At 41.3% G+C, this 17,233-nt stretch overlaps 1 protein-coding gene across 9 annotated transcripts in view; it reads right to left on the reverse strand.

Annotated features, from left to right (window-relative positions):
* PDE4DIP (phosphodiesterase 4D interacting protein) overlaps positions 1–17,233 on the reverse strand; it is a gene marked incomplete at both ends in the record, with an annotated part of 225,879 nt that overhangs the window by 173,069 nt on the left and 35,577 nt on the right. For 8 of the 9 annotated variants that reach the window (XM_082833039.1, XM_082833041.1, XM_082833030.1 and 5 more), the window contains 2 exons: positions 430–485; positions 16,999–17,103. In XM_082833039.1, coding sequence (XP_082689165.1) covers positions 430–485; positions 16,999–17,018 — 76 coding nt within the window. Of the gene's footprint in view, positions 1–429; positions 486–16,998; positions 17,104–17,233 lie in introns of those variants that run through there. The other variant, XM_082833033.1, reaches the window with a different exon arrangement.

A 17,233-nucleotide genomic window follows, 5' to 3' on the forward strand; every position in this document is an offset into this window, starting at 1 on the left:
GCCTGCCAATGCAGGGGACACGGGTTTGGGAAGATCCCACATGCCACGGAGCAACTAAACCCGCAAGCCACAACTCCTGAAGCTCATCCGCCTAGAGCCCGTGCTCCACAAGAGAAGCCACAGCAATGAGAAGCCCGTGCACCACAACAAAGAGTAGCCCCCGCCTGACGCAACTAGAGAAAACCTGCGCGTAGCAATGAAGACCCAATGCAGCGAAAAATAAATAAATTAATTAAAAAAATTTTTTTAATTAAAAAAAAGTATGAAGAGTTCACATAAGTATTTCAGTTATGATTTACTGCACTGTTCTGGGAAGGTGGGGAATTATATACTACGTGCCACGGTGAAATTAAACGGTCTATAATTTAAGGGAATTATGATCAGCAGGAGACCAAGAATTTAGCAAAGCAAGTCCCACAACCTCCTTACCTGCTGCATGACTTGTTCTAGGTACCATCTCCCCATCATCTTCTGGAAAATAATCTCTGTGGAGAGAAACACATCGTTAATTAATGAGATACCACCCCACACAGTGTCCAGTCCCTGGGTGGCAAGACATCTATTTTTATTTATTTCTCCACAATCATTAAGCTAGTACTATGTATCAGGGACAGTGTTAAGTGCTGGAAAGACAAAGACAAACCCCACAGGAAGGGTTTCTATCCTCAATAGGTATTTGTAGAGACAGCCATTGGACAAACAGTTCCACAAGCACTGAATTACTATTGTAGCAAGTGCTATGAAGGAATATGCAGAGTAATTTAACTAGTAGAGAGACTCAGAGGAACTCAGAGAAAAGAGCATTTAAACTGAGAGGAAGAGAATGTCAGCCAGATGAAAAATGGGAACAGAAGAGTGTTCCATCATGAGGGAACAGCAAGGACCCTGAGTCAGGGAGGAACTTGGCCTGTTAGAGGAACAGAGAAAGCCAATCTTGCAACCAGACCATGCAGGGCCCTGAGGGATGGAGGAAGGATATGAGTTTTTTGTGCAGGTCAATGGGAAACCACTGAAGGATTTTAAATGAGGGAATGAATGGTAAGTGACCAGATTTAGACTTTAGATCATTCTGGCTGTTGAGTGACACTGTGTAGAGGGAACAAAAGTAGTTGGGGAAAGCAAGAAGTTGTGATAGTTTTAACTAAGGGATAGGATAGGAGAAATGGAGAGAAGCAAAAAAAAAAAAAAAAAAAAAATCTAGATGTGTTTAGGAAGTAGAATTGACCTAGAAAACTTGGAAAACAGACAAAGTCCATTAATGGAAATGTTAAAAACACCATGATGCAGTAGCCAGAGGTGTATCTGTCCAGCACAGTGAAGGCCACCATTCCTAGCACAGAAGGGGAAAAAAGTCTCAAAATGTATTAACAAATACTTGTTAAGCACCTACTATGTTTTTAGGCAACAGTTTTAAGCTCCACAAATGTAGCAGTGAACAAAACAGACCAGAATGCCTGCATTCATGGAACTAATATTATAGTAAAAGGAAACAAAAAAGCAAAATGTACACTAGCAATTGGGGACAGATACTATAAAAAATTAATGTAGGGGGCTTCCCTGGTGGCGCAGTGGTTGGGGGTCCGCCTGCCGATGCAGGGGACGCGGGTTCGTGCCCCGGTCCGGGAAGATCCCACATGCCGCGGAGCGGCTGGGCCCGTGAGCCATGGCCGCTGGGCCTGCGCGTCCAGAGCCTGTGCTCTGCAGCGGGAGGGCCCACAACAGTGAGAGGCCCGCGTACCGCAAAAAAAAAAAAACAACAAAAAAAATAACTGCAAAGGCTTTGAGTATAAAGACCGTATCCTTAATCCTTAAAAAAAAAAAAAAAATTAATGTAGGAAATAGAGGTAGGGAATCCTGGAGCTATGGGGAGGAGAAGGGGATTGCAATTTTCAGGAGGCAAAGTTTCTCTGAGAAGCAATAATATGAGTATTTGGGCAGAGTCTTCTAAGCAGGGGACATCAAATGCAAAGGCTCTTAGGAGGGAGCATGCCAGAGCATTTCTGGAACAACAAGGAGGCCAGTGTGGCTAGGCAGACTGAGTAGCAGGAGGTGAGCTGAAGGAAATAATAGGAAAGTTGGGCAGAGGGCAGATTGTATAAAGCCTTTGGGACATTGACAGAAATTTAGTCACTGGAGTCTTGTGAGTCAAAAAAAAGAGGTGAACGGAGTGACAAATGTTTTGAAAGGTCTGGCTAATGTTTTGACAACAGACTCTCTGGGTGGGGAAGGCAGAAACAGGGAGGTGATTGCAATAATCCTACAGAGAGATGCTTTCAACATTTGGCTTATTCCTTATACCCTTGGGTACTCCCAGTCAGTTGTTCTAAAAATAATTATATTGCCAGAGATTTAGAAGGCTTCTCTTTTTAAAAGCCAGAAGACATTCACAGAGAGGCAGAAGAGAGCCTGGCATTTATTCAGAAACTGTTGGTGTTCTTTCTTCTCTGCCTCAGGGCTGGATCTTGGCATAAATCTTCACTTTGTTAAGTTCCAGATGGACATGAAAGTACCAGACAGGGCACGCTGGACTATACCCACCACCTGGTGATTCTTTATTATTCAAAAGCAGATCACCAGCTTGGGGTTCTTCCAGGCCCTCTGTCTCTTCCCCTTCTCCACTTCTCATTAAAAACTTTCCCTGAGAGTGAAGAAGGAAAGAGATGAATGTACTACTTATGGATTTCCCTCTGTTGAGACAAAGTAGGGCAAGGATTTTGAAACTATCAGCTAGAACAATGTCTTGAAAAATTTGGGGGGAAAAAACTTATAATTAGCTGCTGCTATTCATGCATTGGATGGATTCCTTTGTGCTCAGCCCACAGACCTGGGTAACTGTGTATCTGCTGTCAGGAGCAAAGCCATTCCTCAGGCCAAATTCAGCCCTTCCAACAAGCTTGATTTGGTCAATACAAGGTTGATCCATTTCTAACTTCCCTTGCAAAATGAATGGGTCTGGCAATACTGGGCCTGCCTTCCCACACAGGGGGATAACCTGCTGCCTTTAAACAGAAGAGACATGTTCTCCAGTTTGCCACAGTTCCCGTCACTCCCTCTTTTTGTAATCCCAGCTCGTGCGCTCATTTATGATACTAGCCTGGCTCCCTTATAGGTCTCTGAGGCTGTCACCCTGGTATAGATCAAATGCAGACAAAATTTTCATTTCTGCTTTAAGACACTGTCTTGGGTTACCTACTGGCTTCAGTACACAATTCATTAATTTGCGATGCTAAGCTACTAAGTCACTTTTACCACTGGGCTTCCGCTTCCTTAAATATGTGTAAAAGACATGCATGAATTTCTAAGGTTCCTTGCAGTAATTACACAGTTCTATTCTCCTAGATGCGAACAGAATTAAAACCCATTTTAATACTTTCCAAGGATGGGGGAACTTTCCAGACATGATCTCATTCAATTCTCCTTGCTCCGAAGAGTCCATATTCTAGACCAGGAGCAAGTTACAACAAGGCGATGCATATGCCACAAGATACTTCACCTTCTCCCCAACCCCACACTCACCCTGAGCTGGCTGCCTGCCTATGAAGCAATACCAGAAGGGTAGACAGGTCACTTTGGATGAATACTGAGTTAATGGGCTTTCTGTAGTCTCAGGAGATTTTTTAAAAATCACTTTAACTCTGTTAACAGCTCAAGTTCCCTCTCATATTGCCAGAGAGTGGGGCTCACTCAGCTGCTTCCGAAAGGTTGGTAAGGAATTTGATGCTTCCCCAGAGAAGGGGCACATGGTGAAGAAACACAGGGTCTATGTCTAGGGGATTGCAATTTGTGACAATATCTGATAAACCAAAATGCAAAGAGAATTGGGGTATGCTAGAGACAGACTCCAAGCCTGGCCACACAGACACACAAACACACACACACACACACACACACACAGCGGTAACATATGTTGGTAAATTTTTCTCTATTACCCAAGCCCAGAAAAAAATGGTATACCCTTGTCCTAGTTTCTCAAATTCAAGTGTTTCTAGTTTTTTTTTTTTTTAAAAAAACATCAGTCAATGAATGACTGAGGCTCAGCTAGCATGTGGTTCACCAGGGCACTTACAGCTCTCCTGCATAGATGTACATATATAATCTTTCCCCAAAGATACTTCTATCTTATCAATACATGTTACCTGCGTGTTTTACCTTACATGCTTTTGTTGTATAAATGAACTAAACTCTCCCTCAGTGAGCCTTATCTTTTTGCTCGCTACCTCACCAATGTGTCAATACTGATACCAATTCCACTAAAGTCATACTTACTAATTTTTTTTTTTTTTTTTTTTGGCTGCACTGCACGGCACGCGGGATCTTAGTTCCCCAATCAGGGATTGAACCTGCACCCCCTGTAGTAGAAGCTCGGGGTCTTAACCACTGAACCTCCAGGGAATTCCCCATACTTACTAATTTTTGCTGAGACACTCTCCTGCTTAATTTGAAGAACCAAATAGTTTCCAAGTACAACCCACCTACCAGCTGTTCACCCACTTAATGTCTGCCTGGTGTATTACCCGCATTTTCCTGACTTGCTGGTAAGGAGCTCTGAAGATACTGGACCCAAACAATACATCAACATTCAATATCCCACACTACTAGCTTTTCCTACAGTTTTCCAGGGTGATTAGGTTGAGGATGATCAGAAAATAACTGCTCCTCTCAGAGCTGTCTGCTACATTCTGATACTCTGATGCTGTCAAACTGTGCTCTGGGGATTTCTTCCAGTAGTTTTCTGAGTATGGTAGTTTCAGTTACATTAGGACTAGCCAAGCACTCAATTTTCCTTTTCTTGAAAATGGCCATTCATATGGCTCCTTTCCAAGATGTGAGCAGCTCACTGGTCCCACTAGTCTGGTCTCTCATAACATTGGGAGGAGGGGTCGAAACTTGGGTCCTTCCTTACCAAAGGGTAACACCAAGATGGAGTCTGCAGAGGGATATTTTCTATAAGGCAGCCATTGACCATCCTTTGCAAACTGCGTATTTGGTGTTATTGCCTTGTATTTTGGTCTGTTTAATTTGTGGACTGAGAAAAGTAATGGATCGTGTTAATGGACCATATTATTCATGAACAAGGGCAAGATGGCAATCATACAACTTCAACATTACAAAGCAGGTCTGCAACAATTCTTTGAACACTACGAGATACTAGTATCGCAGACCAAAACCACCCCAAACTATATCTAAGGAGCTGTTGTCTGTCGAGGCCCCATTAATTTCCTTTCCTTGGTCAGCCTATTAAGATGACTAACCTAGGGCTACTTCTTCCCGTAAGAGTGTCCAAACCCCCAAAGTGGCGGTTGCTTTTTCAGGCTGCCTCCCCAAGGCAATCACACACACTCAGGCCGTCGGGGCACCACACCGTCTGCCCCCCACCCCCCACTTTATCGAGCGCCACCACCCTTCCTTCACGGTGAGGCTGAGGAACAAAGGCCATCTCCCAGAGGCACTTTCTGTCTCTCAAACTCCTTCTTATATGCCTTTCTCATTATGAACAAAAGTTCAGGAGGAGGAAAAGCAATCTGCCATACCAGCACTTAGAGCAAAAAACTGGGCCTTGGTTGCTATTTTTAGAGTTTTTCGTTCCATTTCATAAACATTTATTGAGAAGTTGCTTGTATGACAAGCTCCAAAAAACATAAAGGTGAAAAAGAAATGCCCTGAAATCAAGGTGCCCAGAGTTGTCTACTGGGGGAGGTGGACAGGATTCAAAGAGATAATGAGTAGAAGGATGAGATTGAAAACAGAAATCTCAGAATGTAAATGAGACAGCAATTATTTTGTCCCGATGAGAAGTGGGGGGTCTAGGAAATCTACAGAAAACAGAGAACACTGAATTCAGGCCTTGGAGGATAGGTATGAATACATAAAGAAACATGACAAAGGCCCCCAAATAGGAAAATAAAGGGTGTGTTCAGGGCTTTATTTTGCTCCCCCCAACCTGAGTAAGTATTAACTGCTCCTCAGGACCCCTTCCAACTTCCTTTTTACCTTTCCCCTCCTCAAGCCTTCCTCCCCCAAACTCTAACCCTGAGGCAGGAGTATTAGGGGGAGTCAAAGGGAAAACCAGTTTTTCATCTACACTTTCCTCCTCAAACACTACAGCTTCATCTAACTACTTGGAATCCCTAAAGGTGATTTAAAATAACATCAGCAAGAAAGGATTAGGACTAAGATTTATACTAGAGTAAAAATGTGTACAGATACTGGCTATACAGAGTAGCAGCGAATCCAGAGGAGTAAAAAGGCTGGGGGGTTACGATGGTAGAAAATACAAGTGAATATCTTCCTTTTTAAAAATTTCTTACTATTTTTATACTAAAAGGTTAATTCTTCTTTAAAAAGTTAAGGAACATGTTCTGATCTATTTACACTGGTCTTCTTTCAAGGCCCTTGATAAAAGATAAAATATGTAAGGGATTAGTCTCAGTGTGGCCGTCTCAGATAGTGGGGGATAGGTAGTACGACAGGAAGATTGCCCAAGTTTGCTGTTTACTGGGGCCCAAACACACACCCTGTTCTAATTCCATATTTTTAAAGCTCGTTTGACATGAATTTCTAGATTCTGATTCAAATAAAAGAAATCTTTCTAATGTTCAAGCATCTCTTTTTCATGTTTTAAATTTATATCCACAATCAACCCTTGCAGATATAAACGGGCCAGGAGGACGAGGAGAACTGTGGCCTACTTTCTTTAATACGTGACGCTCCAGCTCTGAGGATTTTTGAATGGTAGGGTTTCACAAGTAGTGCCAACTTAGAAACAAAGACATCTACAGGTAATAGTCTTCAGACTGCCTGTGCGTAACTTTACAGTTCAACGTGTTTTCTTACACTGGAATTTTCCTCAGCACTAATCTTGAACTAAACGACCGTTATCATTATATTGTGGACAACCATTGCCACCCACCACCATTTATTGACTGACTGATACTTTTTGGGCATTATCTCATTCAATTCTCACAAAATTCAGTAGGTACTGTTACCCCTATTTTACAGATGAGGAAACAAGAGGCCTAGAATGATGAAGTGATTTGCCCAAGATTATCCAGCTAGTTGGTGGTAAGCCTGAACTTGAAAGCTGTATCTGTCTGACTCCAAACTTTTACTTGTCCAACATGCCCTATTTCTACCCACACTTTTGCCAGGAGCCTCCTTTGTACCCGCCTGGACTCCAGGGAAATGACCCCTGAGAAAGTGAGGTGAAGGGAAGTGTGGGCAGTGCTGCTGTGGGGAGGAGATGCAATTTAGACTCAAATCCTGACACAAATTTGTTTCTTGGGACACCAACTCATCCCCAATACATACAGAGCTCACAGTGGAGTATTTGAGTACTGGTATAACAGATGCCATGTGACAAATGAATTAAAATCCTAAAAAGGAAGTGGCAAGTATGACTTTTTACATAGGTTCTATCCTGAAAAGTGAGTCATCCACTATTTTATACTTCCCTATCTCTACCCACATTCCTCCAAATATTCATGCCTCCCCTGAATCCTTTCTGTAATAACACTTGGCATTGTCCCTAAAAGACAAAGGGAATAAGCTGACAGCCAGGAGAGGCGATGGAAATAGACACAATCAAAATTGGGAAGGCCCTTAGTGAACAAGCTCTGAGACTTCTCAGATCTTTTTTTCTCTTGCCAAGAGAGACACTGAGTATATCTTCTCTGCTCCAAATATTGCCAATATCCCCCATTTGGCAACAGAATTGCAAAAACATACATTCAAATGCAAATAGGGTAGAAGTCACAGATGCAGAGCACAAGACTGTTGTATAATAAATACAGCGAGATTATAATTTTTTTTCTCATCTCAAGACCTATCATTATAACCTCTGCAAGCTAGAATGCTTAACTGGCAAAGCCCCTCAGAACAGAGAAAGCATCACTTGTGAGTCTCCCTCTGCATGCTGACTAAGTGTGAGCTGACTTGGCATGGGTACAGTACCATCCACTTTTCTCCAGTACAGGCTGCAATTACACCCTTCACTCAACAGGATCTATTCACTGAGTGTGGCCGTGGCCAGATGGAACTCTGGGAGGCAGTTTTCTGTAGTGCTAAGTCCTCAATAGCTACCAGGAGCTACAAGCATCACTGTGCGTCACTGTGAATCTGCAACAACTTGAGTTTTATGACTTATTTTCCTCCTGCACTGTCTTTATCCTAAAAGGAACTAACATTTTTCATGCTGCTATTCCTCAAGGTTCAGAGAAACCTCTTAAACAGATAAAAGGCGGTTCAAATAATTAGTTTCCTCACTTTGCCTTATGAGCTTATTAGACATGCAAATATCTAATAAATTCTCTTCCCTATCCCCTGCATCAGCCAGGACACTGACATCACGCTTTCAAAAGAGATGTGAAAATAATCTTCTCTGAATTCAGCCACATCGCTCAGCGATGGTATATGGTCTCTCCACCTACTTCTGAAACTTAGCTTGTGCTTTTTACTCTTGGTCCTGGCAATGCAGTTTTTATTAACAACCATTATTCACAAGGCACTGGGGAATGCCGAGGCTGTGGCTCAGTCTATCTCAGAGCCCCTGACCAAACATCAAGAGATAGATGATTTTTTTTCTGTTTTCACCTGATCTTTTATTTGCATAATCTTTTACTTTTTCCTTCCTTTATAGTGCCTGATTTTAATGATTTTTAAAGAATTATGTGTTCTTTCCAGAAATTTTGGAAAGGAGAGATGTGTACAGGAAAAATAAAAAATAAAAAATGCTACCACTTAAAGGCAACATTGAGAAAGATTTTCATGTATTTCTTTTTAGCTCTTCTTCAGTTTATATGCCTGTGTGAATTCCACAAAATAGAAATAACACCGAACATGCAATTTAGCATCTTGATTTTATTCCTATTATTGACATGAGAGGTTTTGAGGATTGTACTTTTAGGGGAAGAGGAAGAGTCAGGGGAGGAGGAGAAAAGCTGCCCATTAACCTGCCCAATATTAGAAAGAATGAATCTAGAGTCTTCCTTCTCAGTGTGGTTTTACAATGTATTGGAACAAAACTTACAGAATCCCAGAGGATAATAAAATTAACTGAGGGTTACCAAGGGTGGGGGACTGTTAAAGCAGTAAGAGATTCTAAAGCAGTGCTGAAAATGATTCGAACAGCTGACCCTGAGGTCTCGGGTCAGTAGGGAGATGAATGAGGAGCAGATGGCCTGGAAGATATGAAGGAGTAAGTGATAAGGTAAACTGAATATTCAGAAAGCATGAAGAGATGGAGGAATTGACCTTGTGGTCAGGGAATATAATTTCAGTGTTAAGGATCTTAAGGACAGAGAACTTGGAGTGAGGATGAGCTACAAAGGATGGCTGTGTTCATGGTGTGCTGAAGTGATTTAGAGTTAAGGAACTGTGAGGTCAAGTTACAGCAGTAATATATACTTGTGCATTGTGACCTGTCTATAATGTCAGCACCCTGAAGGCAGGGTTTTTATATCATTCACTGTCAGCTACCCAGCATTTAAGAAGTCTAGATTGTAACAGGAATTTGATGTATATTTCTTAAACAACGAATAAATACCATTTGAATATATAATGGCATCAAGATTTGATAACCTGCTGTATCCATTCCAGAGTAAAGAGACACCTACCAAACAGATATTCACATGAGCCTTGCAGGGAATGTTCTCTAGAAAGTTCTTAACTGAGGATCTGCTATGTGCTAGAAATATTGTAAGATACTGAAGATTTAGAGACAAAAGACAGTGCCTTCTTCCAATAAACTTATAGAGTATGTAAAATACCAAGTAAACTAACTAGCCACATGCAGTAACAGAGAAGGCAGAGTGTGCTCTGGCTATAGAGAACATCCAGAAGTAGATTCCAAAAATAATTCCAAAAGGAGATAATGCTGAAACTAACCTCTAAAGAATAAACAAAGTTATCCTAGCAAAGGCAACGCCAGGTGTGTAGGCGGGAACAACTGGTATATTAAGGCCCACTCATAATAATTTTAGCTCAGGATGAGTAAAGAGACACCAGCTCCCTAGGTCTTCTGGCAATAACTCTGCCCCCCAAGGCACCAATAATCTGGAAATCTATAAATAATGCACAGAAGAATCTTTTCTAAGACCAACTCAGTTCCAAACTTTACATGTTGTCACTTGGTAGAATACATGTAAGTTTCTTTCTGCTATAAAAACATATACTGACTTAGCTTTAAAGCAGCATATAAGGGGTATTATCCATGATCCCATAACCAAATACAGCATCTATTTTTTTCTCTCCTTGCAATAGACATCCTAATGTGTTTGCAGAATTTTGAAGTAATTTATATCCACTTTTACTTTCTTATATTGAAATTTTCTGTTTATCATTTCAGGAAACACTTTAGGATGGTAACAGAGATTAATAGCAATAGTGAAGCATTTTACCCTGGAGAGGCTAAAAGTTGAGAATGTTGCTACTGATTCACCTGGGATTATCCTAGGGTATGCCATTTTATGTCAGTGTGCCTCCACTTCCCCTCCTGCAATATAGGGACTCAGGTCTTGAAAAAGATATTTAAATGGAATGAAATATCCTTCATTTTAATATGAGTTATATGAGTTTAAACCCTGAGCAATTTGCAATGTATTTTCAAGAACTAGAAGTGTTTGACACAGTTATTCTACTTCTGAACATCTATCATTCAAAAATAATCCCATGGAAGAAGATGCTTTATGCACCTAGAGTTTATCAAGAATTACTTATAAAAGTTAAAAACTGGAAACCTAAAGGACTCACTATAGGGTAATGATTAAGTAAAGTATTATAATATGACATGACGTTATTCTACATTATGAATAATAATGCTCCACATTATGAAGTGGAAAATATATTCTCAAATTGTATGAAGTGCTAGAAATGACTCAGTTTTCTTTGTCAGTCAATGCTTTCTACATATCAGCAGTTATTGCTTCTTTACACTCTTCTACCTTGGCCAGGATAAGTAGACACCAGGTGCAGGTTACCTCTTCCCTAGTTGGCCTTGGAAAAGCAAAGGGAGAAAGACGTTTCTGCAGAATGGAACACACAGAAAGAAAAGGAGATAATGAGATGATGGAGATAATGAGACAGATTAAGGGAAAATGTATTAGAAACTACTAAAGTGCTATGAAAAATACAAGTTGTTGTTGTTATAATAGTCTATGACTAGTGAAGTGCTTCAGCCATGAAAAAAAAAGAAAATTCAGATCATGCTTGTCTTGATGATCATAGAGCTCAGAAGATGTCCTGAGACAGAGGAAAACAACTCCTCAGTGCTTCTGAATGTTTCAAAATAGAATTGGATAGAGCTACCTTGGGTCACCATGACATCTCTTTTATTCTGGACTTTCTTCTAACTTTAAATGCTATTTGAATTTTTGCCAGGGACAACTTGTGGAATGTTCTGAGCCCAGTTTGGAATTTTATTTATAGAATAAAATTTCAATTTCTCTGCCCATTTCAATAGGAGCAGTGTCCCAGTGCATCTACTGAATGGATGGATACTCCACACAGCCTTGTATAAATTACCCTTGAGCCACCCAGAATGCAGAGGGCCCTGTGATGAAGGTCAGCCAACTTATCCTTTCAGAGACAGAAATAAGCACTTCCCAGACTTCTGGTATTTTACATCCAGCCTTAGCATGTAAGCTGCAAGAAGAAGGGGGTCCAGTCTGATCTAGTGTATAGGAAATAAGAAAGTGGGAGTGAAAGCACTGATGGAGATAAATTTCTCAAGCCTAAATCCAAGTATAGGCCTTTTTAAAAGCAGATCAGAGTTGCAAAGGCAGAGATTTTCCTACCCCAAATGCAGAAAATTAATCGCTAGAAGTGCTGAATGTTAAATAGGAAATCCAATGTCCAAACATGTTTCAATTATAGAATTATGAAAAGTAGCATTTTCCTAATAAAAAGCGCTGTAAGCAAAGATACCAGAATCAACCAGACCTTCATGCTCCAACGCCTGCTTAACCTCTCTAGCTTCAGCTGCCACATCCATAAAATGGGGAGAAATGCCATCTCTGGTTGTAACTATGCGTTAGTAAACAGGACTCTGCTAACTCACCACAAATTCAAAGAGAAATAAATGTCCTTGCTTCCTTTAGGCTGAGAGTTAATACTGAGCAGAATAATTGCAAATAAGCTTTAAAGGGGTATCTTTTAAATGCAATATAACTGGGGTAAATGGGCGTTTTGTCCTACTTGAAGGCTACACTTTAACCATGTGGGAGAGGAGAAACAAAATAAAGAATTTTAAAATTTTGAGACCAAATCACTATTTTTCTTGGATGCTACTTCCCTTCTCCAAATGTTCACAGCCATGGCAGGCAAATACAATCAATGCTTGCATTTTGTTAAATCAAATTACAGGGTAAGAGAAAACAAAACAAAACAGACTAATTAATTTGCTTTCCTTTCCTAACCTTCAATCTTAAAGGTAGCCCCTAAATAGTTCAAGTTCTCTTTGTCTTGAGTTGTTTGTTCAGGGAAGTTGTATAAGGTTCATATATGATTTATCTGACTTTTATTCAGCTTTCCCATATGCTAGAAACAAGAAAATGTCCATGTAAAAGGGGAGGAGAATTAGTAATGCCTTTTCCAGCATTTAACAGTGTGGCAGGCTGAATAAGGGCTCTCCAAAGAAGTCCACAGTCCTAATCTCTGGAACCTGTGACTTTGCCACTTTCATGGCAAAAGGGACTTTCAGATGTGATTAAGGATTTTGAGACAGTGAGATTATCCTGGAGTACCCCATTGGGCCCAATGTCATCACAAGGGTCCTTGTGAGAGATACACAGGAGAGTCAGAATGAGAGAGGAGGAGGTGGGATGAAGGAACAGAGGCTGGAGTGATGCCATTGCTGGAAAGGGACCATGAACCAAGGGATGTGGACAGCCTCTTTAAGCTAGAAAAAGGCAAGGAATGGATTCTTCCCTAGAGCCTCCAGGAGAAACACAGTCCTGCTGACACCTTGATTTTTGCCTAGAAGACCAATTTTCAGACTTCTGACCTCCAGCATTGCAAGATAATAAGTTTGTGTTGTTTTAAGCCACTAAATTTGTGGTAATTTGTCATAGCAGCAAAAGGAAACTAATACAAACGGGGATTCTGAAACACTCACACTGCTCTAGGGAGTTGCTAGTCCAGATACATGAATGCTAAACATTTAGAGCAGCAGAAGCTGTTTGCCTGTTGATACTAGACTAACGAAGTGAGCAAATCACCTTCATCATCAGGTTCCTCATCACCTCCGTGAGTATATTCCTTGGACAACTCTTTCCCGATTCATGGATATCAGTTCAGTTAAGGACCAAACTAGCTCATTAATTTGCTATTCCAGAAAAAACCACGCTCTCTCCAAATGATTTAACCAAAGAGACTGACAACAGTCAGGCAACATCCCTGGGAAAAAATACTCCCATTGACTTGTAGAGGGCAGATGATATCCAGCTGGGAGTAGGAGATATTTAAGTTTGAGAACTCAAATACTCAGCACCCTGTCCTTTGTGGGTAGACTGAGCAAGATAAAGGATATGGAGGCTCATGTGAAGAACCCCTCAGAGAGGGGAATTTCCAGAACTGCCAAGAATGAAATTTGGGGATAGAATCATAGTCTTAAACTTATTCATAAGCTTAATCACAGTCAGGATAAGTAGCTGGGTTCAGAAGCAACTCAGAAACCAAGTCACCTACAAGACTCAATTCAAGTGAAGCAGCTAAGAGAATAGGTTTTGGAATTAGATAGTTCCAGGCTATATTTCTTCCTCAGCTGTGTGTGTTACCTGGTCAAATTTTAAATCTAAACTTCAATTTTCTTGTCTTAAAAATGACTATAATAACATTTACTTCAGACCTCATAGGGTTGTGAGCATTAGGTGAAATAAAGTACACAAAGGGATTAACACAAAAGCTAACAAATGCAAGCTTAATATAAGTGGTAGCTTTAGAGTTAATTTTTATTCTTTGAATCCTCCAGGCTGTGCTTCTCCACTGTGCTCCCAGAACTGCCAATGCATATGTCTGCCTTAGCCTCTATTAGAATTATAGACAACAAAGTCAAACCCTCAAAGGCAGAAACCATCTCTCTCATTCATTGTTTTACTTTAGCATTCAGCACAGTGCCTCACCTGTATTGGGCTCACATTTAAAATAAATGTTTATGAACTGATCTTAGCTTCCAGTTAGGAAGTATCTGAGACATCAGTTACGATATATGATTACAGGATTTTTCCATCTGTGACCCACTGGGTGGTGAAATAATTGAGTCACACAGGCATTTTTTTTTTAAAGGAAAAGAATAGGGTGGGGAAAGATCAGAGTACAAAACACATAGTAAGGTTAACTATTGTTACATGACACATTTGTTTCAGTTACATATGGGAGTGTACTTGGTTGTAATGTAAATACATTTCTTATTGAGGGTAGGGATAGAAAAAAATTGTGAACATAATGACTCTTCTACTTCAGCAACATTTGTTATTTTCTGTCTTTTTCACTTCAGCCATTCATTTTTTTAAAAATTTATTTTTAGCCATGTTGGGTCTTCGTTGCTGCGTGCAGGCTTTCTCTAGTTGCGGTGAGCAGGGGCTACTCTTCGTTGAGGTGCGCGGGCTTCTCATTGCGGTGGCTTCTCTTGCTGTGGAGCATGGGCTCTAGGCGTGTGGGCTTCAGTACTTGTAGCACATGGTCTCAGTAGTTGTGGCACACGGGCTTAGTTGCTCCGCGGCATGTGGGATCCTCCTGGACCAGGGCTCGAACCCTGTCCCCTGCATTGGCAGGTGGATTCTTAACTACTGCACCACCAGGGAGGTCCCCATTTCAGCCATTCTGATAAGTACATAGTGGAATAGCATTGTGGTTCTAATCTACATTTCCCTAATGACCAGTGATGTGGAGCACCTTTACGCTTTATCTCAGCCCTTTGAATATCCTCTTCATAACCACTTTAGAAAATTATTTGAAAGTATCTACAAAAGATGAACATGCATTTCCTATTACCCAGAAATTCTGTGTATTTACCCAAAAGAAATGTGTGCATATGGTCACCAAAAGACATGTACAGGAATGTTCATAGCAATACTATTCATAATAGCCCCAAATGCTCATTAACAACAGAATGGATAAATACATTTGATATATCTACACACGATAGAATCCTATATAGAAGCAAGAATGAATGAACTACAACTACACACAATGTGGAAGATTTGCACAACATAAGATTGAATGAAAGAAGCCAGATATGAAAAAGTACACAGTGGATAATTTCACTTACATAAAGTTCAAAACCAGACAAAACTAATCTATTGTGTTAAAAGTTAGGATAATGGTTATCCTTGGCATCATGAGGGCTTCAGGGGTGCTGGTTCTTGATCTTAGTGCTCATTACATGGGTATGCTCAGTTTGTGAAATTAATTGAACTATACACATATGATTTGTGGTTTTTCTAACTTATTTCTGAATTTGTCTGAAATGGCTATATCTAAAGTTCAAACAAGTTAATAAATAATACTTTGTTTTAAGTGTGAAAAACACTGATAGAGAGCAAGAATCCCTGATACACTCACCCTCATTACCATCAAGTGGTCACCTAGTGTTTGCTTGAACAATTATAGGCAAGGTCAGGAACTATTTACTGTCCAGGCAGGTCACTTGTTAGAAAGCTTTTCCTTTACAGTAAGCCATAACTGGCATCTTCACAACTTGCTCCAGTTTGTTGCACTGTCCTCCTAAGAGATTCCAAATCGATCTAATTGATCTAATCCCTCTACCACCAGCTGCTCTTCAAATATTTGAAGGGAGCTACCATGTCCATGTCCCCACCCCAAGTCTTTACTTCTCCAGACTAAAAAGCCCCAGGTCCTTTGGCCACCCCTCAAGTGCGGTTCTCAGTCCCCTCGTGTCTCTTGATTGCACTCCTTTTATCTAGTGATGCTCGGAACAGAGCACTAGCCTCTAGGAGAGGCCCGTGAAGAGCAGAAAAGAGCAAAAAGTAAATCTAGATAGTGAACTTCTTATCAATACCCTCTAATCTTCACTATGTCCTTTCTTCCAAGTTCACATTATACGGTTCTCTCCTGTTGAACAATCAGCTAAGATCCGCCGGGTCTTTTCTAAAGTACTGTTAAGCCCCACATTTACCTTCTGTGTTAGTACAGTCTGCCCTCTGTTAGGACTCAGAACACGTATCTGGCCCCGCTCCAGTTCTCCAAAGCTAAATCTTGGAGATGGAGGCCTACCTGTTACAGAAACACCTCTGAATAGCCTTTCCATCACCCTTCCCCCTTAAAAACAAAAATGAAGTCTTTGTCTCAAGACATCATCTCTTATCCTTGAATGAGCCCATTTTAAAGTATATTGGGGGTGGGGGGGAAGCAACGGGGCATGGAGGAAACACAATTCCACCGTGCATCTCCAAAATCTGACCTAAAAGCAACTGTCACCCCGACCTCGACAAAGCCTGAGCAATGACGGGCACCCTGGTTTGTTTCTTTCTCCTTTCCTCTCCCAGCATCAGTTCCAACTGGAGACTCTGGAGATGAGCATTGCAGGCTCTGCTCACTCAGTCCATTGCCTTTGTGTGACTAGTAGAGGTTGAGTAGGAAAACGTGTCAGGGTGAGAAGGAATCTGATATTTTTCAAGATAGCTGACATCAAAGGTATCTCTAAAGAAAGACCTGGGGGAATCCCCTCTCATCTGTGGAACAGTTATAAGACAGAGAAACATTTCTACAAAAACTTCCAGGCAGCCTCACTGGATATCTTTAACATCAAGACTAGGTGGAAGGGAGATTCATTAAGCAGGAAAACACCAGAGAACAGAACATGTACAGCAGGACCAAGAGAAGCAGGCCGGGAATTAGGGAGGGGAGGCAATCGAAAGAGAAGCTTTCAAAGGCCCCTAGTGGCGAGGGGCGACCTCTCCAAAAGGGCGCAAGGGCAGGGGTGGGGTGGAGGGACACTAAATCCGGAACGCGGCGGGGGTCGGGGGGAAGAAGCAGCTCACCTACCTTGTCCACGTCTGCTCCATTTTCCAGGCGCTGTCCTTACTCGCGGGGCGCTCCTCACCCGGGAGTGGAAGGAGCCTGGGAAAATGAGAAGCCTGGCCCACGATTCTCCAGCGCAAGGAACCTTTCCTCCCCAGCTCCCTCTTTCTGTGTCGGAGAAGAGAGAGCTCTGCTCCCCGCTTCTTTAGAAAACCGATTTGACGTGGCCAAACATCCAGCTAACGGTGCTACGGACACA

This window comes from Leucopleurus acutus (assembly GCF_964270905.1).
Source record: "Leucopleurus acutus genome assembly, chromosome: 2".
Lineage (NCBI taxonomy): Eukaryota > Metazoa > Chordata > Mammalia > Artiodactyla > Delphinidae > Leucopleurus > Leucopleurus acutus.